Source organism: Rhinopithecus roxellana, chromosome 12 (assembly GCF_007565055.1).
Source record: "Rhinopithecus roxellana isolate Shanxi Qingling chromosome 12, ASM756505v1, whole genome shotgun sequence".
NCBI classification, from domain to species: Eukaryota; Metazoa; Chordata; class Mammalia; order Primates; family Cercopithecidae; genus Rhinopithecus; species Rhinopithecus roxellana.
Window position 1 is genome coordinate 128,635,049 of NC_044560.1, and position 23,911 is coordinate 128,658,959.

At 36.6% G+C, this 23,911-nt stretch overlaps 1 protein-coding gene across 10 annotated transcripts in view; it reads left to right on the forward strand.

The window, feature by feature from the left end:
* OSBPL9 (oxysterol binding protein like 9) overlaps window positions 1-23,911 on the forward strand; it is a 170,237-nt gene that overhangs the window by 120,629 nt on the left and 25,697 nt on the right. For 5 of the 10 annotated variants that reach the window (XM_010370411.2, XM_010370408.2, XM_010370404.2 and 2 more), the window contains 7 exons: window positions 4,623-4,718; window positions 6,345-6,392; window positions 8,024-8,053; window positions 9,789-9,839; window positions 15,937-15,975; window positions 20,656-20,746; window positions 21,822-21,926. In XM_010370411.2, the coding sequence (XP_010368713.1) occupies window positions 9,792-9,839; window positions 15,937-15,975; window positions 20,656-20,746; window positions 21,822-21,926 (283 nt within the window). In that variant the 5' untranslated portion in view covers window positions 4,623-4,718; window positions 6,345-6,392; window positions 8,024-8,053; window positions 9,789-9,791. The remainder of the gene's footprint in view (window positions 1-4,622; window positions 4,719-6,344; window positions 6,393-8,023; window positions 8,054-9,788; window positions 9,840-15,936; window positions 15,976-20,655; window positions 20,747-21,821; window positions 21,927-23,911) is intronic. The other 5 variants (XM_010370406.2, XM_010370414.2, XM_010370405.2 and 2 more) reach the window with 1 other exon arrangement.

The following is a 23,911-nucleotide window of genomic DNA, read 5'->3' on the forward strand; positions in this document are numbered from 1 at the left end:
TATTTAACTTAAGTATTAGAAAGGTAGTAGGAAGTACCGACATACAATTTTGAGGCAGTTTGATATTCTTCTACAAGTCTAGGTACATTATTTTAGAAATTCCCCTTAAATTGGTCCAGATGTATATGTTTCTCTTTCTCTCTCTATTAAACTGGATACATAGATCCTGGATGATATAGAAGTATGTGTTATTCTTCTTGATTTTATGTATCTACCTTAGGTTTTGCTTCTTTCTCTCTTTCCCTTCTTCCTTCCCTCCCTCCCTCCCTTCCATCCTCCCTCCCTCCCTTCCTTCCATCCTTCTCTCTCTTTCCCTCTCTCTCTCCCTCCCTTCCTTCCTTCCTCCTTTCCTTTCCTCTTTCCTTCCCTTTTTTCTTTCCTTCCCCTTCCCCTTCCTTGCCCTTCCCTTCCCTCTTTTCCCCCTCCCTCCCCCAACCTCCCTCCCTCCCTCCCTCCCTCCCTCCCTCCCTCCCTCCCTCCCTCCCTCCCTCCCTCCCTCCCTCCCTCCCTCCCTCCCTCCCTTCCTTCCTTCCTTCCTTCCTTCCTTCCTTCCTTCCTTCCTTCCTTCCTTCCTTCCTTCCTTCCTTCCTTCCTTCCTTCCTTTCAACGGGGTCTTACCCTGTGCCCAGGCTACAGTAGCTTTATGAATAAAGTGTTTTTGAAAACCAGAGACTATTTTTTTTTTAGCATACTCGCCACAGAAGTAGTTTTTCTTTACATAGATTTCTAAATTTTATGGTTAGATTGAAGTTTAATTTCTATTGAGATTCTTCTAATTTAATTTCTTGTTATATCACAGACCGTTTTGTCTTTATTTCTCTATAACTGTTGTGTATAATTTAAACTTTAAATGAATTCATACAGGAATCATCTAATTAGAGCTGTGGCTCACATCAGTGTAATAAACCAAAGAGCAGCAACCTCTTTGGTCCTGAGTGCCAATAATGTGACATAATCCCTTCAGTTACTACTGAAGGACCTGGACAAAAGAGAAGGAAAGACAACGTGGAGAAAAGACTTGAGGGATTAGAGAATAGGAGAAAGAGAACAGAAAGGCACGAGAAATCTCGGGGAGAAGAGGTCATGAGGAAGACCCATGTTGTGGCATCAACAATTTCCAGTCACTGTAGCCAGCACCATGTGTCTTCATTTAACACTGAGCTGGCCCTGATGGGTATAGTGATTAATGAATGGCATAGTTTCTGCCCTTGCGGAGTTTTAATCCTTCAGAGAAGTCACTCAGGTATTTAATTATGATAAAATGTGATAAATGTTAGATAGAGCAAATACAGAGTACTAGAATGTGTATCTACTTGACTCCCAACTTGTTCTCAAAAGCTACTGTAAGAAGTATGAAGTCACACTCTTGTCTGAAAGGATCTGCCCTATTCTCAGTTCTTTTCAAAGACAGACCACCCTCAATATGGTAAAGGACTATATTCTTAGTCCTGTTTAAAACTTGGCCAGGCACAGTGGCCCACACTTTGTAATCTCAGCACTTTTTGGAACGCTGAGGTGGGAGGATTGCTTGAGCTCAGGAGTTTTTATTTTATTTTGCAAAAAAGTAAAATAAAAAATTATCTGGACTTGGTGGCACATCCCTGTAGTCCCAGCTCCTGGGGAGGCTGAGGTGGGAGGATTCCTTGAGCTCAGGAGGTTGAGGCTGCGGTGAGCCCTGATTGCACTGCTGCACTCCAGCCTGGGTGACAGAGCAAGACCCTGTCTCACAAAATGAATAAAAATAAAACTGCATTAAAAAGGATTAATATGAGTAAGTGTTGTGACTTAGTGTTGTAAATGTTGAATAGAAAGAGGAACAGTTAATACTTCAGGAGAATTTTTATGAAATAATCTACATTAGGAAGTAATGGGTTTCTCATCTCATGAGATACTTAAGAAAAGACTAGATGGCTTTCAAAGATGTTAGGAAAAGAACTTCTGTGAATGGGAGGTTGAATTAGGTGACTGATGCTGTAAGTCACAATATAAAGTCATACTTGTGTTTTCTTCTAGAGTATTAGTTTTACTAGATTTGAGAAAACACTTGTTAACTACTTGTTCATGTTGTTGATGAATTTTATATGATATTTTATTGGTTGCAGATGGGGCAACTGTATACATAGATTTTTCTTTTAAGTACATGAAAAATTTGTGCATTACTATGCAAGGATGATTGGGCCAGTTCTGGGACTGTCATTATAAACCTCTGGTTATATATTACCTAAAGAAAAATGGGTTGAGGAGTAGATCTTTAGCTTGGACCTTGTGAAGTGTGAAATTTATTCTAGGGTTAAAAGAAGGTTGTAGAAGACTATCCAGAGGCAAGTCTTAAGAAGAGAGTCAAGGTGAGGTTTATATGATTCTATGAACATCAAAAGGTTGTTTCTGAAGAATTGATTTAGGTAGGGTTCAGATAGCAGTAATTTAAATCTGTTTCCATTCAGTCACTCGACAATTTTTAATCTAATCGGTAATTTGTTTAAAAAGGATGTTTTAGTTAGATTTTTACAATATTAATTCTAAATGGATTCAGAAGAGTGAAAATACTTAAAGATCACTTTTCCCCTCTTGTTTAGATGCTTTTTTGTTCATTTATGAATATGCCATTAACCTTTTAAAATATTTACTAAAAACGATGTATTTAGCTGATTTTAGCTGTGTCTTGATAGTTTAATTATTGATAATCATGTTACATTGCTGTGTGAAACAAAACAAAACCAAAAAACCAGCCAAACAGTCCTGATTTTTCTGTGGCACAGTAACATGGAAATAAATTGCTCCTTTCTTTGATAGGGCAGCACTCTAATATCTATGAAATATGATGTATTTATCCATTTCTGTATCTTTTATCACCAAACTATATATTTTAAATGTCTCTAACAGAAACTTCTTTGGGTTATCTTTAAAAATGAAGATGTCTAAACACAGTTTTATAAATATATCTGGATTTTGTATACATTGTTTATTAAGATTTTTTTTTTCTTCAACTTTGTTTTTGTACATGTCATCTCTCATTGGGAAGGGGCTTTGTAATACTCATCGTCAAACAGTTTCTTGACACGTATGTAAAAAACAAGCAGATATATTTATCACTTTTGAATTGGAAAAAGAAAACAAATTATGAGATGAGTTGATTTTTCCCATGGTCTTAATAGGACTTAGATTTTTAATTAAATTTTATTTTTTCTTTGGTTCCGAATTTTTGAATTTTAGTTTGGGGAGAGCAACAGAAGTACTATAATAGTAGTAATTGATAGTGTCACTGTCTTTAGTAGTAGTTGCTGTCTTTAGTAGAGGTAGTAGCGGCTGTACTAATAATAGGAGGAAGAGGATGCCCATATTTGGCAGGTAAGAAAACCGAGGTTTAGACAGCCACAATATTGTGTTAGTGAATGCACTGGAATTAGAAACCAGATTTGCCAGCGCATTGCTGTTTCCATAATACCATAACATCTCAATTTGGTATTTTGAGATAATGGTTGTAAAAGTGCTTTAATGATAAAGTATACAAAGATCAGGTGTTGCTGTGATATAAAATAAACTTTGGCTTCAGTTTACTAAAATGAGAATGTGAAAATAATCAGCATGCTTTGGGCAAAGGCAGGGAGGAGATGACAAGTGAAAGTCAAGTGTGAGATGGATATGTTGATCAAGTATATTTTACCCATTTAGTACAGAATTTTGTGGTTGGGTTGGGATTTTTATGATAGCGGTTCCTAACCCTCAGTCCCCTGCTTAACAGTATGATGACTGGGCATGAAAATGTGGCATGGTGATTGTCATATTGTCTCCAACTGTTTTGTGTTTTACACCTGGGATTGATGTATTTTTTAGTCAGAGATGATTAAGAACTCAAAGGTTTCTTTTGGCTAAAGTTAAAACATAAGAATCCAGTGCTCTTGGAGCTTAAACTCTTTAAGTATGCAAAAAGTAGGACATGCAAATGATGCACTTTTAGACTGAGAAATAAGTAGGCCTTCTAAATAAATAAACATCTATACCCTGTCTAAGTGTACTGTTCACACCAAGGGTGAAAGTGAGTAGGAAACTTGACTAGGAGAGGTGTTGTTACTTTCACTTAGAGGGGGGCCACTTCTTAGAAGAGGAGAAAATTTAGAGGTTCTTTCTTTAGTAGGGGAGGAGGGAGGAAAACTTCAGAGATCATGGGGTGAGTTGAGGAATGGGAGAACCAAACAGTAAGAATATGAAGTTAACATTTAGGGAAGGGAGGAATGAACTGAACGAAAAGGGGGAAAATAGGATGTAACATAGGTGGGTTTTGTTTATGTTCCTTTGTTAAATTACTGTTGTTCTGATGGCGATTGGGAGCCAATTACAGGGTTTGGGGGAGATAAAGTGATTCTGGAGAGAAGAGTAAATCCAGTTTGAGCAGCAGCATGTGTAACAGATGAGAAGGGAAGCAGTGTTCCAAGTTAATGAGGAAGGTTGATCTACCACTATTTAAATAGACCTAACACTTAAATAGACCCATTATTTGTGTCGAAGTAGAACTGTATTTTAAAACTTGAAATGTCTTCATATATGAAGGAAGAAGTATTTTGTGTACTATTAAACATTGCTTGGGTTCTGGTAGATTTATTGCAAATTCTCTCTTTCTCTAGGGTTTGGATTCAGGATTTGTTCCTAGTGTCCAAGATTTTGATAAGAAACTTACAGAAGCTGACGCTTACCTACAAATCTTGATTGAACAATTAAAGGTATGGCATTAGTTTGTATATTAAATTTATATAAATAGAAAATGTTACTGAAATTGATTTTTTAGTAAAAACAGTTACTTGATGTTAATTTACAGCCCTCATGTGGTTCTTCAGCAGTTTTTAAAGCAGACTTGATAGGTGACTTATTCAAAGGTCTTTATCTCTAATTATATTAGTAAACAGCATATTTACATAATGCTTTTTTGGTCATTAAGAAAAAGGTAAATATATAGGCATAATTAGAAAAAAATAAGGCGAGATTTGGTTCATATTCTGTTTAAAATTTCCACGAAACTGTGTTTTAGTGGCTCAATTTCTTTTTTTGTTTGTTTTTTGAGATGGAGTCTCTCTCTGTCACCCAGGCTGAAGTGTAGTGGCACGATCTTGGCTCACTGCAACCTCCTCCTCCCGGGTTCAAGCAATTCTTCTGCCTCAACCTCCTGAGTATCTGGGATTACAGGTGCCTGCCACCACGCCTGGCTGATTTTTATATTTTTAGTAGAGATAGGGTTTCACCATATTGGCCAGGCTGGTCTCGAACTCCTGACCTCGTGATCCGCCCGCCTCGGCCTCCCAAAGTGCTGGGATTACAGGCGTGAGTCACCGTGCCCTGCCTAGCAGCTCAGTTTCTAACACTTTTTTAATTTGAGGGAGATGGAATGTGGGGAAGTGATTTTTCTACCTCCTTTATCATTACTGAAATGAATTGTCTCCTTCAGTTCCTACTTAAAATTAATTAAAAGCAGAGGTGCTGGGAAAAGGACTGTTGATAAACTTCGAAAACAAAGCAGAAAAAAGCTTCAAGTTTGAATCGATAGTTCAATTTCTTACAAGTCATCTGTTTTCTTTTGCTTATAATTCTTCCGGAGTGACTGATCTTGACCAGTTAAAATGATTTCATATGATAGAATTTGATACAGTAGAATTTGACTTCGATTGAGTGCCTTGAAAAAAAATACATGTTGTCTTGAAAATAATATATAAATCATCCCTGGACGAAATGTGTTTAAGAACTAATGTTTTATTTATTTATTTATTGTACAGACTATGTACATTCTAGAAGGTTCCTTTAGTGCTACACTGTTGTACTTTTTGTCCCAGCAATTTGAGGGCGTGCAAATTCCACAAAGTCATCAATAAGAACAGGCCATGCTCCTTCTTCATCATAATTAGACATGTCATCTGCAATCATTGTACTGAAGTCAATTTCTGCTGGCTGGACTGAACTGAAGATCAATCCTCACAATTCAGACTGAGGGTTGAGACAAAACTTTAAGGATACATCTTGGACCATATCGTATTTCATTCTTCTAATGGTGGTTTGGGCTTGTCTTCTAGTCTGGGCTGCTCTAAACATTTATAATTCCAACATTGTGGATTTCATCTTATATCTGTGGACCATCCTAGTTTATTCTCCCATAAGTCTTAGAAGCTTTATGGTGATTATTTTGAGGTTTTCATTCTCGCATAAAGCACAATGCTGTCTTCATCAGAAACAGTTGGCATGAGAATTAAACATATGAACATCAAAAAAAAAAGAACTAATGTTTGCTTTTCTGTGTTTAGTGAATGTACATGGTGTAGTAAAGTGACTTGATACTATAACCATTTTTAAAAATCTTGTAGCTTTTTGATGACAAGCTTCAAAACTGCAAAGAAGATGAACAGAGAAAGGTAACTTCCATAACCATGATTTTGACGTTAAAAATTGTAAATTCCACAGCCTTTTGGAGAAGACTAAGTACCTTAGTGTGTTTTTACTTATTATAATAATATGATTGACCTACTATAATATTACTGCCATATGGACCTCAAGGGTACTTTTCTGATAAATTTCTGTTATGGTTTCATAAGTAAACAAAAGGATAATGTACCCAGTTGTGGGGGTTGTTTTGTTTTGTTTCATTTTGAGACAGAGTCTTACTCTGTTGCCTAGGCTGGAGTGCAGTGGCACGATCTCAGCTCACTGCAGCCTCCACCTTCTGGGTTAAAACGATTCTCCTGTCTCAGCCTCCCAAGTAGCTGGGATTACAGGCATGTGCCACACCTGGCCAGTTTTTGTATTTTTAGTAGAGACGGGGTTTCACCATGTTGGCCAGGCTGGTTTCAAACTCCTGACCTCAGGTGATCCACCCGCCTCGGCCTCTCAAAGTGCTGGGATTACAGTTGTGAGCCACCACACCCAGCCTAGAGTTTTAATATAATACCTTTTCTGTATCATATTCCTAGGAGTAAGTTATTTCCTTTTCCTGTATCATATGTTGAAGGTAGAAAGTTATTATATTTACATATGGTCACTTCAGATACCAATAAACCAACCAGCAAGAATGTTCAGAATAGATAAAAAGCCATATATGAAGAAACAAATCAAATACTGCTTTAATTATGGTTCTGCTATTGTCCCCCACTTCCTTTTCTGACAGCTACTTTGTAGTTTGCATATTGTCTTTTTTCTAATTAACATTTTTCCTCTCCTTGGCTATGTTTCTTTTTTTTTTTTTTTTTGCTTTTCTGTTGACTATATAGCCTTGCATTTGGCTCTTTTATACCTGTTAATAGTAACTCATGTTCTAACTCACTTTTTATTCTTAGTTTTGGGATTCAGGCCCATGTCATTTTAAAACAACTTAGGAAAGATAAATGTGATTTCAAAATAAGTGAAATTCATAGAAAAACCAAAACTTGTTTTCAGGTAAGGAATAAGAATTTTTTGTTGTTGTTGTTGTTTTTTGTTTTGTTTTGAGAGACAGAGTCTTGCTCTGTCACCCAGACTGGAGTGTAGTGGCGCGACCTCGGCTCACTGCAAGCTCTGTCTCCCGGGTTCACGCCATTCTGCTGCCTCAGCCTCCCGAGTATCTGGGACTACAGGTGCACGCCAACACGCCTGGCTAATTTTTTGTATTTTTAGTAGAGATGGGGTTTCACCATGTTGGCCAGGATGGTTCTCGATCTCCTGACCTCATGATCCTCCCTCCTCGGCCTCCCAAAGTGTTGGGATTACTGGCTCGAGTCACCATGCTCAGCCAGGAATAAGAATGTTTTATATTATTCTTACAAACCTTAAATTGAATCACATGAATTTTATTAAAGAGGGTATATAATTCATAAAATGTCTGGAATTTTTATACAAATAATTGATTTAGATAAAAAACAAAATATAACAAAAAGTACCCCCTTTCCAGCTTGTTTGTACTCGCTTAGAATGAGTACATTTTGGTAAAATTCTTTAAATGACTAGCCAGTAAAAAACAACTGTGCTTCTTTGTCCTTCTGATATTTCTGTTTAAACTTACTATTTTTCACAGAAAATTGAAACTCTCAAAGAGACAACAAATGTAAGTTATATGTTTGATACTCTGACTTTGCCTTAGAAAATGTTTAAAAATGTTATTTCTATTTTAAGCTGCCACTATTGATGACAGCAATTGAAATGTTAGTTTTATGAATTTATACAGGGGTGCTTAAGCATTGATTATTTTCTAAAGGAATTTAAAATAATGCTAATAGAATAAGCTCCTTAATTGAAATTGACTTCATGTACCATTTACCTGTTTCTGGTCTTGTCTGAAACCTTGGATAAAAGGTGTCATCCACGCACAATGGATACGTTATTTCATATTTTTAAAAAATTAATTTCTTTGATTCTTAAAGACAGGGTTTTACTATGTTGTCTGGGTCTCAACTCCTGGGCTCAAGCGATCCTCCTGCCTCAGCCTTCAAAAGTGGCGGGATTGGCCGGGCACGGTGGCTCACGCCTGTAATCCCAGCACTTTGGGAGGCCAAGGTGGACGCATCACTGGAAGTCAGGAGTTCCAGACCAGCCTGACCAACATGGAGAAACCCCGTCTCTACTAAAAATACAAAATTAGCTGGGTGTGGTGGCTTATGACTGTAATCCCAACTACTCTGGAGCCTGAGACAGGAGAATCGCTTGAACCCGGGAGGCAGAGGTTGCGGTAAGTTGAGATCGCACCATTGCACTTCAGCCTGGGCAACAAGAACGAAACTCTGTCTCAAAAAAAAAAAAAAAAAAAAAAAAAAAAGTGCTGGGATTGTAGGCATGAGCAACTGCAACTGGCTTCTTTCTTATTAAAATATATTGTAATTCAAGTTTTCTGATATAGTGGACTTCTGACATTATATAATGGGCTACTAATGAGATGTGTACCTTGCTCAAAATTTTAAAACAGGCAAAATAATAATTTGATTCACCAGTGTTTTGACAGGATCCTTTATTCTTCATACTTCCATCAAAGTCTTTTTATTTTTATTTTTTAAGAAACAGGGGTCTTGCCGTGTCATCCAGGCTGAAGTACAATGGTGCAGTCATAGCTCACTGCAGCTTCGAACTCTTGGGTTCAGACAGTCCTTCTGCTTCAGCCTAGGGCTATAGGCATACGCCACCACGCACGGCTGATTTTTATTTTAATTTTTTGTAGAGATGGGATTTTGCTATGTTGCCCAGGCTGGTCTCTTAGCCTCAAGCGATCCTCCTTCCTTGGCCTACCGAAGCAGTGGGATTACAGGTGTGAATCACCATACCCAGCCCATCAACTTTTTAGGTAGATTTCTTAGGGTTGCTGCTGTTGATGTAAGAACCTGGAAGTTAATCAGATTCGTATGTCTTTCTGTTTGAAGTGTTGAAAAACCATTTGGAGCCAGTGGCATGTGCATCTAGTGCCAGCTACTCGGGAAGCTGAGGCAGTGGGATCGCTTGAGCCCGTGAGTTTGAGGCTGTAGTGTGCGATAATCATGCCTGTGAATAGCCACTGCTATCCGGCCTGATCAGCATAGTGAGACCTTGTCTCTTAAAAAAGAAAAAAGAAAAAAAAGTATTATGTAGTATAAATTAATAATTTGTGGCATTCGTTAAAATTTATAGAACTGCTAATGAATAACTTCATTTGACATTATCAGCATACTAGAACCCACTAGATCCAAAGAGGATATTTCTTGTGTAGTATAGACTTAAACACTATACATTGAATTGATTTTTATATTTTAAGCTTTAATATTATATATCCATTTTATTTGAGCCAAGATCCTAAAATCAGTGTTTTGTTTTTATAGAGCATGGTAGAATCAATTAAACACTGCATTGTGTTGCTGCAGATTGCCAAAGTAAGTAAATTTTACTTTCAATTACCTTTGTGTATGGAGTTCAAAAATTATAATGATGTTTTTCTTTAGTAGTGAAAAGACTCAGATCTGAAACATAGTACTTTTCTACATTAAACTGTATTGTGAGCTTATACTATGGAACAACTATTGTGTTTGGATGTTATCTTAGCTACTGTTTCCGGTAATGTCATTTCTGGTAGCTGGGAAGGAGGGGAGCATGTTTGAATGACTCACCCCTTCCTTCCATTTTATCCATTATCACTGCTTGGAACAGGGACATATTTTACAAAACCTTCCACAAAAAAAGTTTTTCTAAGAAAATAGAGAAGTAAGTTCTTGCAGTTCTTGTCCATAATGAAGAATATAATGGAGATATATTTTTAAAAATTATTAGATTTTTTTCTAGTAGTGAACTATATTAGTGGATTTTAATTGTTCTTCTTTATTCATGAAACAATGTATTTTGAATTATTGTGGATTAAAAATTCATATATGTTGTCTCTTTTTCTGAAAAATTTTGGTGTATTCAGCCTAAATATATATTTTATTGCCTGAGATTTTCTGAAATAAGAATATTATTGTTTGAGAATAGGAATTTTAAAAAATATTTCTACCTCACTACATGCCTTTATTTCCAGCAAGTGGCTAGCAGGGGGTGGGTGACCAGCTCTGCAGCCAAGTTGAGAAATGTTGTTTGAATGAGTTTGTAATTACTCATCTCTTTTACTTCTTCAGTTTCATATGTTTGTTTGCCAAATCATAGAGACTTTTAACCTACTATTGTTAATGACACAATAGCATAGGACAATCCATTTGTGTTTGGATAGTAAGAATATTTAGCTTGTAAATTAAATGGGGCAATGTCATTTTCTTTTGAGGCCAGATTTAAGATATATGTTTTATTTTTCGAGACAGAGTCTTGCTCTGTTGCCCAGGCTGGAGTGCAGTGGCACAATCTCAGTTCATTGCAATCTCTGCCTCCTGGGTTCAACTGATTCTCATGCCTCAGCCTCCTGAGTAACTGAGGTTACAGGAATGCACCACCACACCTGGCTAATTCTTATATTTTTGGTAGCAACAGGGTTTCACCATGTTGCCCAGGCTGGTCTGAACTCCTGGCCTCCCAAAGTGCTGGGATTACAGGCGTGAGCTACCAAACCCAGCCCAATATATTATACATAAAGTGTCCGAACTTAGGGCTTATGTTCTCTTTCTCGATGTTAGTGATACCTAGATTTCCTATGTATGTGTCTGAATTTTTCATTTCCTGTTGTAGATCATAGTATATTCCAAAGCCAAGCAAAAGGGAAGATAGGATTGGAGGCACAAAAAAGATAAGGTTTTTATTTTAGTTTTTCTTGGCTCTGGAATTACATAGGTGAGTAGAAGCACCTACAGTTATCCAAAAGTTTACCTGTAGATAACCAGTAAACTACACCATGCCCTGAGTGACTAGATATTTTAGGGAATCCATACTGCCTTCTCTTGAAGATTGGGGAATCAAAGGAGCTAATACAGTGTTTAGGCTAGTTTGGGTGATCTCTGAAAATCATTCAGGACTTTAGATAGTTGTACAGTAGGTCAGCCTAGCCTATTTCAGTAGCTAACTGTTTAGCCACTCAAGAATATTTTTAGTGTGATTTGTACTTGCTACCTGTCTGTGTTAGCCCAGCTTAATAAAACTACGTTTTAGGGTTCTTCGCAATGGGTAACTTGGATCACGTAAATGAAATTTGGCCCTTTATTTATTCCAGAAGGAAGGTTTATTGTTGTTAAGGCTTCTTATATACAAATACAATCCTCAATTATATTTGTACCGTATATGGACTCTGTTTGTATCTTTAAACTTAATTTAAATGTACATGAGACCATGTCACTTGCTTGCTCGAATACCCCTGATGTTTTCCATCTCATTTGTAAAGAAATAGAAACTACTTATGTTCACTGCCCTCTTAACCTGTCTCCTACCCTTGCTTGGTCACACCATTCCAGTAACATTGGCTCATTTCTTTTTCTCAGGCAAGACAAGCTTCCCCCCCACCCCTGCTTTAGGAATTTTTACTTGGTTTTCCCTCCACATGGTGGGCATTTCCCACAGATTTCCACCAGGCTCACTGTCTCACTTTATTCAGATTTTTACCACAAGGAACATCTTTGGAAAGACTTTTCCTGACTCCTGTATCTAATAATCTATACCTCCCACTGGTTTCTTTTTCTTCGTGGCATTATATCACTAGTCAAGTTTACATGATATATTTGTTTGTTTATCTCTTTATTGGCTGTCTACCCTAGAGTACAATCTTGGTGAAGACTTTGCTCGTCTTACCACTTATATTAGTCTGCATGGGCTGCCATAATAAAACCCCATAGACTGGGTGGCTTCAAGAACAGAAGTTTATTTTTTCACTGTTCTGGAAGCCAGAAGTCCAAGATCAACGTTCTGGCCTGTTCAGTTTCTGATGAGGGCTCTTCTCTTGGCATGTAAATAGCCATGTCTTCACATAGTCTTTCCTTGGTGAGTATGCACAGAGAGAGGGAGCGTGCACATGTGAGATAGCAAACTGTTTGGTGTCTCTTCTTACAAGGACACTAATCTTATTGAATCGAGGACCCATCCTTATGATCCCAGTTAACCTTAGTTACTTCTGTAGAGATCTCGTCTCCAAATATAGCTACCTTTGGGGTTAGGGCTTCAACATAGGAATTTGGGAAGGGACACAAACATTCAGTTCATAACCCCATTGTATCCTCAGTACCTACAGTTGCTTACCATATAGGAGGTGCCTGATAAATAACTGAATTACTGAGTGATTTTTCTAATGCATTACTTTTAATGGTTGCATGGTTTAGTATTTTCACTATATGATTTTTTTTACTTAGCCACTTCTCTGATGTGCTGTGATGACCATCCCTATAAACTAATCTTTAGGTAAATTTAATCAGTTAATCTGTGATTAAAATAAAAGATTTTAGAATAATAATGACAGTCAACTTTGCATAGTCTTAAAGAGCATGGATTATGGACCCATACTGAGTATGAATCCAAGCCCCACCCCGGAGGAAGTTTATTTATCCTTGCTGTGCTTTGGTTTATATTCCATATACAAGAGGGATAATAATAATGTCATCACTTACTGATACTGTGAGACTAAATGAATTATTATTTGTGATGCTCTTGGTAGCTGGCATGTGATAAGCTCTAAATAAGTGTTTATTAAATTTAAAAAAATAGAAGGATGCAAATTTTAAAGTGACAGTAACACATCTGGCAAAAATTGGAGAACTTCCATCGAGTACTGATGGAAATATAAATTGTTATAGCCACTTTGGCAGACTGTTATTCACTGGCAGGTTAATAAAATATCGGAATCAACTACTTTGAGGGAGATAATGCCATTTGAGACCCCAAAGTGATATGAGAAGATAGCTAATTTGATACCTTTCTTGTTTGGGGCTGATTAGTATCAGCTTCTTAGAGGTGGCATGCTGTAAGTAAAAATTTTAATTTTAAGCTCTTTCCAGTTTTGATTCTTTCATTTGAATTCCCACTCCCAGTAGATTCTCTCCTGCCTTAAATGATTAGCGTGTTGGTTCCCAAACTTTACTGCACACTGGAGTCATTTGGAAATCAGTTCTGATTCCTGGCTCCCACCTGTAGACATTCTGTTATAATTCTCTTGTATGGGGTATCACCTGGGTATTGGGATTATTTTAAACCCCTGGGTGGTTTTAATGTGCAGCAAAGTTTTGAGACCACCTGGTTAGTGGAATTTTCAAGTGGGCTTTGTTATCTCAGAATACATCCTTCCTTTTACCCTTGGTGGAGACAGCTGATGTTCTTCTCCTGGGAGACTGCAGTGGAGCTGGGGGGTAAGGGGAGAGACGGGCAGGACAGAGCAAAGATAAGCTAGGAGGCCTCTGCAGGTGGAGACTTAACCAGTATCAGAGTCAGGTGATGTGACCACATACCATAACTCAGAATGCCTGTCAGAACGGCATGTGCCAGGGGGTTGACTGTGATTTACCAGAGCACTATTTTTGCATTGTTTAATTATCACTGAAATTGAAAGACTGTGGTAGACATGCTTTGGTTATGAGGTATAGTTGCTACAAATTTAAACTCTGGTTGATTTTCACCAGTTAAATCATGCAGTAAAACAGTATTTCAATACAATTAAAATCAGGCACTTTAAATGGTTATTCTTATAGGCAAAGATAGAGACTATTAACATTTTTCAAGGTAGACACAGATCAATTTGATTTATGTAGTTTTTATAATCTTGCATAAAATAGATGCAGATAAATACTGTTGATGACTTAGAATTTGAGGCTTTAATTTTGTTGGTTCCTATAGAATATCCTAAGTCTAGACCAGTGCTATACAATAAAAATATGAAAGCTATAAATGTAATTTAAAATTTTCTTATAACAGCATTTTAAAAGATAAAAAGAAACAAGTGAGATTAATTTTAATAATGTATTTTATTAACCCAGTATACCAAAAATACTATTTCAACATGTAATCAGTATAAAAATTTACTAGTGAGATAGTTCATATTCTCCCTCTCTCTTCTTTCTTTCCCTTTCTCTCTTTTTCTAAGAGATAGTGTCTTGCTCTGTCACCCAGACTGGAGTGCAGTGTCACAGTCATAAATAACTCACTGTAACCTCAAACTCCTGGGTACAAGTGATCCTCCTGCCTCAGCACCCTGAGTAGCTGTGACTACAGGTGCTCACCACAGTGCCCCACTCACTAATTTTAAAATTTTTTGTAGAGACAGGTTCTTGCTTTTTTGCCCAGACTGGTCTCAAAGTCCTGGCTTCAAGTGATTCTCCGTCCTCGGCCTTCCAAAATGCTGGCATTACAGGCATGAGTCTTTCTCTTTTTGCACCAAGTCTTCAAAGTCATGGATGTTCTTTAAGCCACCCAGTCTATGGTATTTTGTTATGGCAGCCCACACAGACTAATACAAGTGGTAAGATGACCAAAGTCCTCACCAAGATTGTACCCTAGGGTAGATGGCCAATAAAGAGATAAATAAACAAATGGTTTATTTCAATGGTTTTTATTATATTTACAAAATTGTACAGCCATCACCATAATTTACTTTTAGCATACTTTTATCACTGCAAAAAGAAACCCTATACCTATTAAGCAATCATTTTCTATATAGATTTTCTGTATAGATGGTCCCTGACTTAACAATGGTTTGACTTAGGATTCTTCAACTTCATGATGGCAAAAAAGTAATATGCATTCAATAGAAACTGTACTTTGAATTTGAGTTTTGGTTTTTTCCCAGGCTACTGATAATGCCATATGATCTTCTCTCACTATACTGGGCAGTGGCAACAAGCCATAGCTCCCAGTCAGCCACGCGATCACAAGGGTAACCAACTGAAACTCTGCAAGATGGTTTTTGCAAGATGGTTTTTGCCTAACCGTAGGCTAATATAAGTGTTCTATAACACGTTTAAGGTAGGTTAGGATAAGCTATGCTGTTTGGTAGGTTAAATGAATTAAATGCATCTTTGACTTACAGTATTTTCAACTTCAGATGGGTTTATTGGGAGGTAAACTCCACTGTAAGCTGAGGAACGTCAGTGCCTCCCTTTCTTTTCCAACAGCCTCCTACCCCCCACCCCATCCAGCCTTTGGCAACTATTAATCTGCTTTCTCTCTCTAGATTTGTCTATTCTTGACTCTTCATGTAAGTTGAATATTACAGTATGTGGTCTTTTGTGACTAGCTTCTTTCACTTAACATCATGTTTTCAAAGGTTCATCCATGTAGAGATCACTTTTGCCTGGAATTTTGAACGTGATTACAGTTCTATGGGATATTTCCATGATGAACTTAGTTAAATCCCTATATAGAAAAATAATTGCCGTGCTGTTGGTGTTGATTTTTGTGTAGCCAGTGTTAGAATTGTGTTTGGCTCAGAATGTACACATGGAATTAAAATCTTAGTGGAGGCAGAGAAATCATGTTCTAACATTATTGCTTACCTAGTAATAAGCTTTCTTGTAGGAGAAATACACAAGGAATTACTTAATTGTAAGAATAAAGTTAATATTTTTAACATTTTTCCTTAAGGACCAGAGTAATGCGGAGAAGCATGCAGATGGAATGATAGTAAGTTTAATCTAATCTTTTTGTTTCCCTTTACTTCTGCAGAGCATTATAACCAGTCATATCAGGAGAAGCCTGAATTACTACTCATTTTTCAGTGCCAACTACTCACTGCTTTTTGTTGTTGACTCTCGCAATTTCCTTTAAGCTCACATCTTTCAGCAATCATTTGCAGGGGAAATGACAATCTTAAAATTTTTCTAAGTGTGGATTCAGATTGAATCACTTTGCATGTATTAACTTGAAGGGTTAATCATGGTATGAATACTCAGCTTTTTCAATTAAATAATGCATAACTCAGTGCCACATTTCTTGTCTAATTTCTTTTTTTCTCAGATGAAAGTGGGGTTGGGGGGAGTACAATAGTGAAACACACCTTAATCTATTTGAATATGTTTATAGGTTACTATTATTTTATCTTTTATTTTTAGTTTTTGTGTGTGTGTTAACCGTCATTGTTAATGTGGTATGTACTGCATTTTTGTTGGAACAATTTACAACATGAATTCTTTCTCTTATAGCTATCTTCTTACTCTTTCCTCTCTCTTATCTTTTTACCTTTTCCTTATATTCAACTTCCCCTCTAAAAAGAAAGAAGAAAATTGTATTGTTAGTATTTCCCAGCTGGAAATAAAAGAGTTTGAAGGTTTGTGGTTTGTGCTTACCCTAGTTTTATGGTAACTGAGTGACCTCTGTTCAGTCTGTATTCCTGAAGCAGGAGGCAGCCTTTTTTTTTTTTTTGTCCTAGACCTACAAATGCCAGCTTGTCTGAGATCTGGAAAAACATTCTGTAAATTTTCAAAAACATCTCATGATTGTACTTGAAAGGATGAGTATATTATCTTTATATTTGGTTTTAAAACAATTTTAAGTTAAATCTGTGTTTGCATATTTCTTAAGAAAGCAGGAATAAAACAAACATGTTTGGAATTTGAATTAAATACATCAGAATTTTTGTCAGTTCAAAGTTTGATCCATGGTGATATAATACAGTTGTATGATATAAATGTAATACAAAGTGAAATATTTCTTCCTGAGATACTGTCGAAGATTGTTAGCCTCATCGGAAAGGATTCTATGTATTGTCTAGCATTATATGGTCCCCAAGGACTCCAGAGGAAAACCTTGTTGGCTGTTGTTTTTATCTCTTTTCCCTCAAAGCCAAATTAGTTATATTATGTTACATAAAAGAGGCAGGATTTTATAAAACATACCAAAAACACTTGATCATTTGCAATGAAAAACATCTAGAAAGTTCATGCTCATAGAAAATTTAAACTAATAGAAAAATATCTTTGAATCATTTGCCCAGGTACTAGAGCATATTTTCCTTAAGAATTTTTATTTTGAAAAAGTAGAGGAACTGTTCATGGAATAGGCCTTAGAGGCAGGCTGCTTGGGTTCAAATAAAACAGCCCTGCCACTCACTACCTGTGACCTTGGCAAATTACTTAACCTTTCTGAGTCTTAATGTCTTTTCCTGTAAAGAAAGCTGAAAGGTTCTACCTTAGAAACGTGTTGTAAGGTACAGAACAAACACATAGTATTCAATAAATATTAGCTATACATACATGTATGTGTATGTGCAATACATTGTATTACATAGGTTTCATTAATGTCACAATAGATGAGGGCTGAGTAGTAGTATTTTTGCTTCTCAAGCTCTGCACATTTATTTTTAAAGCAAGTTGTAGAATGTAATGTGACATATTTTAGCCTGAAGTTGACTGACCAAGGACTGTGGATAAGTGTAGCATCGTTATTTTTTCTATCAAAAACAACAATAACAAAAAGATTGAGTACTTTTAATATACATGCTATCAAAAGACAAAATTATAACAAATTGAATCATAGATCGAATTGGCTTTTATTCAAGATGCATGGATTGGGTCAGCCTCCATTCTACAAAATAGAATGAGAGGTCCCACTGGGCAATGGCAAACAGTAGGTTTTGTAAGGTGAGAACTGTAACAGGAAAAAATGCTGAAAACATCAGATTACTTTTAAGGGTTAAAACAGAGAGCATTTCCATATTACACTGACTCAGGTAGACTGGAATCTCCTATTTTCAGAAAAAAAACTGGTCTATTTTGGGATCCACTTGCTTCCTTAGAGTTTAATGATACGGCATTTAGCAAGAGTAACTCCATTTTGGTTTGGTCTAATCTGTTGGGCCCTAGTACAAGAGTTCAATCCAAAACAGTAGCCTCCCATAATTTTTGTTTAACAGTGCAAAAAGTTTTTAAGTGTTTTCTTTGGTTGACCAGCCTAATTGTAAGAACATTTCATCTGGAAAATAAAAGATTACATCCAAAAGATAATTCTGGTCCCTTGTTCCAAAGTTATTTTATTTCTTTCTTTTTTTTTTTTTTTTTTTTTTTTTTTTTTTTTTTTTTTTTGAGACGGAGTCTCGCTCTGTCACCCAGGCTGGAGTACAGTGGCCAGATCTCAGCTCACTGCAAGCTCCGCCTCCCGGGCCCACACCATTCTCCTGCCTCAGCCTCCCGAGTAGCTGGGACTACAGGCGCCGCCACCTCGCCCGGCTAGTTTTTTGTATTTTTAGTAGAGACAGGGTTTCACTGTGTTAGCCAGGATGGTCTCGATCTCCTGACCTCGTGATCCGCCCGTCTCGGCCTCCCAAAGTGCTGGGATTACAGGCTTGAGCCACCGCGCCCGGCCAAGTTATTTTATTTCTTATTCCCTTCAGTGGGAGGGGTAAGGAGGTGTGACATATTCTTACTCCTGTATATCAAAGTGTTAATGGTGGAATTTTGTTTTTGTAAAGCATTTGGAGTTATTTTCAAGATAAGTGCTGTGTAAACAAGGAATTTATTTTAGGAACAGCTCCAGGTTTGTTGAGATACTTGTTTAGTTATTATGGCTTGGTCTGCTATCTGAAAATAGAATCAAAGAAATAACCAGAAAGCCCTTAGCACCCATATAAAACAGACTATTTTGCAGACTGGGAAACTGAGGCCCATAGAGGATAAGAGACTTAAGGATTCTAAGAAATTAAAAACTCCAAGTCTCTGTTTCTTTGCTTTTCTCAGTGCTTCAAAACATTCCCTACTTCAGTTTCTTAGTTTTTTGTTGTTTTTTTTTTTAATTATTACTGATTGTTTTGGGAGTGTTTTCTCTAAGTGTCCTTCATTTTTTAGTTAAAGTATTTATGGCAGATAAACTATTGTAGTGACAAGAATCAGAATTCTTGTGTTCAAGTCACTTGATTGAAGAGACCTTATTTAATGAGTTTTAGATATTCATGCAGAAAGAGGGCTGGGTTTTTTTGGTTTTAAATTTTTTTTGTTTAACAGTTCTGAAAACAATGTATGTTTGTTTGTTTTTCACATGGCCTGGAAAAAAATTTTTTTAACTTAGACATTACATGAGAATGCTACAAAAACTTTACCATTACCTCAGTTTCTATTATTGGGTGATTTTAAGTTTTTACAACTGCTTTTTTGGGCTTATTCGTTGGCAAAATCTTTCCGTTATATTTCCATTTTAGTATCTTCTGTTATAAGCACTACTTAATATATATGTGAAGTTCAGTTTTCCAGATCAATTGAAGCTAAAAAACTTACATTTTTATTTCTTGAGTTTGCCCAGTTTAGTTGTCTAAATGGTAAATGTAAACTTTGCTGTGGCAAAGACCTTGGTTTAACATGTACACACCCGACCCCCAACCCTATCAGTAAGTTATGGAGTTTTCTTTTTAAAATGCCTTCATGCTGTCAGAATAATTTCTTGACTTAGAATCAGAGAATCCTAGACTTTTCTCCCCTCTAAAATTAACTACATGTCTGAATTTTTTTCTCCCTCTCTTCTGAATCCTCAGAAAGCAAGCCCTCTTCTCTACACTCCCCAATTAGAAGATACATCTCTTTCTCTTTAGTGACCATAAAACTAGACACACAGTCAGCCTTCTGCATCTGTGGATTCAACCAACCGTGGATTAAAAATATTTGAGGGAAAAAAAAGTACCTCTTTACTGAATATGTATATACTGTTTTCCTTGTCATTATTTCCTAAACAATATAGTATAATGGTGACTTATATAATATTTACATAATATTAGGTGTTATAAGTAATTTAGAGATGATTTAACTTATATGGGAGGGTATATGTAGGTTGCATGCAAATACACCATATTATATCAGGGACTTGATTATCTGTTGATTTTGGTATCCTGAGGGGGCGCTTGGAACCAGTCCCCCTTGGGTACTTGAGGAGTGACTGTACTGTGTGATGGCAGCAGTATGGGATGGAAAGATGAGATCCTAGTGGTGCAGGTACATTTACTTGGACATTTGGTGTAACTCACCAAAAGTGAAAGAAACAGAGAAACAATATTTGTGGTGAATTAAGAAATTGAGAAGCACTGAATTGAATTGAGAGGTGGTTTTGACTTCCTGAAATCTCCCCACACCATTTTATAACTCCTTAGTTTTTCCATTTAGCTTTACCTTCTTCTGTGACAGAGATTCATTCATTTTCTTTCCTTACTATGCTTTAAGAAACTCTTACACTTCTGTATAGGTGTTTCATTTCCTCTTTTCATTTTGATCAACATATCTGTATAGCTACCTTCAGGATTTTGCGGTCATAAATGTGGGCATTTGGGAGGGTAGCATGAGAAGAACATTTAATTAAAAATAACTATATTGTGTTTCTTTATCTTAGAGTACTATTAATCCTGTAGATGCAATATATCAACCTAGTCCTTTGGAACCTGTGATCAGCACAATGCCTTCCCAGACTGTGTTACCTCCAGGTAATTTGAGAAAGTATGTCATAGATTCATTAATGAGAAAAAAATAATTTGTGTGGCTGTCATAGCAGTCTCAGCTATTACTGTTTATTTTTGGTTTTCCTTGTTTTTAATAAATAAAAGGACTCAAAAAATAATACAGCCAAAAGTGAACTAGAAAAAGATGATAGTGTTTTGATATTGGGGCTTTACTGAAGTGTGATGAGAGTGGTTTTGGTATTCAAAGTGAGCTAGAAAACAAACGTGGTTACTAAGATTTGGATTCACTGGTAGGACAGAATTCTGTGACTCAGAATTCATGGCTAGCAAGGAAAAATTACTATACCTTATTCAGGATAACCCAGGGATGTTCCGTTTTGGGGTATTCTGTGTGGCTCTGAACAACACAAATGGTATGTTCATGGTAGATTTTAAGATAATGAGAAAGTGAAGAAGGAAATTTATGATGCCTACTGATCACATGACATCTGGGTGTGGTTTTTTTTTTTTTTTTTTGGTATAGAGCAATAAATGCAAATTTTTAGGGCTCAGGGCCAATACCTAGCTACACTGACTGATTCCTTTTGTCCTTTTGTTGTATCCAACATTTCTATGTTTTCAATGATGGCATAGTGAAGTCAGAAATTGTACTATAAAAGGGAAAATTCTTTTTAAAAATACTAGTAAGTATGTGAAATCCTTTTGTGAGTTTTTACTCCTTAAGTGAATTAGCTTAAGCTACCTCTTGGGGCTAAAGAGGGGGCGGTACTGTACTCCACTTCTGACTTTATGTCGTTTGAGGCTCAGAAACACATTGTCATCAGAAGCATTTGTTGGTTTTCCAGTGTAGTTGTACTGCAGTATTGGCCTACTGTAGCTGGTCTTTTGATATCCTGCCTGGTATCTTAGTACTCTGTAGCATATCATCATTGAGTTTAAGAGGTTAGGAAGTCAAAAGGAAGGAGTAGCATGGAACTAGACTTAATGAAATAAGAGTTTCAAAAATTACCTTTCAGATTTTGAATCCCAGACAATTACAGTCAATAGAATGTGTATTTGGCTGTTTCTGTACCTTATTTTATATGTTCAAATCTCCTAGAACCTGTTCAGTTGTGTAAGTCAGAGCAGCGTCCATCTTCCCTCCCAGTTGGACCTGTGTTGGCTACCTTGGGACATCATCAGACTCCTACACCAAATAGTACAGGTATAGATATGCATAATTTCTTTATTTCTCATAACTCTTTATTAAAATTTGAGGTTTGTTTGTGACCTCTGATGAGGAGGGGGGAAAGTTGAAGAAATGTGTTGTATATTTCTGTTGGAGATATCTTAGTTTTAACATTACAGTTCCATACATGAAGTGGTTAGCTCTGTGTTTGAAAGAAAAGCTTCAGTAAGTAAGTATTATTTATTTATTTTTAAAATTTTTTAATTTTTATTTTTGAGACAGGGTCTCACTCTGTCACTCAGGCTGGAGTGCAGTGGTATGATCAGGGTTCACTGTAGTTTTGACCTCCCAGGCCTCAGTCTCCCAAGTAGCTGGGACCACAGGCACACACCACCACACTTGGCTGATTTTTTAGTTTTTGTAGAGAGGAGTCTTCCTATATTGCTCAGGCTGGTCTCAAACTCTTGGGCTCAAGCAGTCTTCCTGCGTCAGCCTCCCAGTGTGCTGGGATGATACAGGCATGAGGCACCATACCTGGAATAATAATAATTTAAATAAAATAAAATATTACAGAGTTTTGTTTTTTACCTTAACATTCATTTGGTGATCTATGTTGACTTTCTGAAAAATTTACTCCAGCTAGACTTGCATACTTTCTAGCTGACACAGAAGTACACAGAATAAAAACGGGAAGTCCTCTTTACTCTCCCCCCAGTAATTTGCATACGTGTATGTGCATATACACTTATGTTGTGTATTTTTATTGTTTTTGTTTAAACCTAAGTTAGGTAATGTGTTTCTGTAACTTGCATTTTTCCTTTAACAAAGAACACTTAGGGCACTTTCCGTGTTTGTAAAATTAGGTCTACAGCATTCTTTTTACAGCTGCCTAGGCAGGTATTGCTTGTTTTTTCCACTGATGGACATTTAAATTTTTTCCAGTGTTCTTCCACTATAAACAATACTTCAGTGATATCCTTGTACAGCACCTTTGTCATATGTGTATTTTTTTAGAAAACATTTATCAATCTTTCACCTTTTTGTCAGTTTTATAGTCAGAAAAAAGATACTTCATTTTAATTTGCATTTCTTTTTTTTGTTTGTTTTGTTTTTTTGTTTTTGAGATGGAGTCTCACTCTGTTGTCCAGGCTGGAGTCCAGTGGCACCATCTCGACTCACTGCACCCTCCACTCCCCGGGTTCAAGCGATTCTCCTGCCTCAGCCTCCTGAGTAGCTGAGAATAAAGGTGTGCACCACCACGCCCCCACCAGTTTTTGTATTTTTAGTAGAGACGGCATTTCACCCTGTTGGCCAGGCTGGTCTCGAACTCCTGACCTCAGGTGATCTATCCACCTTGACCTCCCAAAGTGCTGGGATTACAGGTGTGAGCCACCACGCCCAGCCTGCATTTTCTTAATTCGTTTAAGCTTATAGTCTTTATTTTTTCTCTATTTTACAGGGATACTATCAGTGTTAGATACTAGATTTATTCTTGTTTTAAAATTAATTAAATGTATGTTGAATAACTTGTAAGACAAAACTCAAGGATGCATCTAGCACTTTTCACACTATTAAACCTGGAAACCAAAACCAAAACCACTCTTGAAGAAGTGGGAGATCAGCCGCTTTTGTTCATCCTCAGATTTTTTTCCTGGGTAGGATTTTTCCTATGTAATAATGAATTTTAAAAATTGTGATTTTAAAATGTGTGATTTTAAAAATTTGAATTAGTAAAAGTACTGATGCTTTTACTTTGATCTTTACTATTTAACAGCGTGGGCAGGTGCCTTTGAATTTTGAAAGAAAAAAAGTAGCTCCCTTACTTGAAGCTCTTGGGAAAAAGCTGATGAGCAATTTGAATAATGAAATTGAAATATTTTAGCTGACTTCTGTATTTCCTGAGCTGTGTCACCTCTTCTTCATTTAAAAGATAGTACCTGTTTGTTGTCATTTGTATTTTTATGTCAGAATTTTGAAACAGCCAAAATTATAAAATTTTTCTGTTTGGAAATACATAAAAC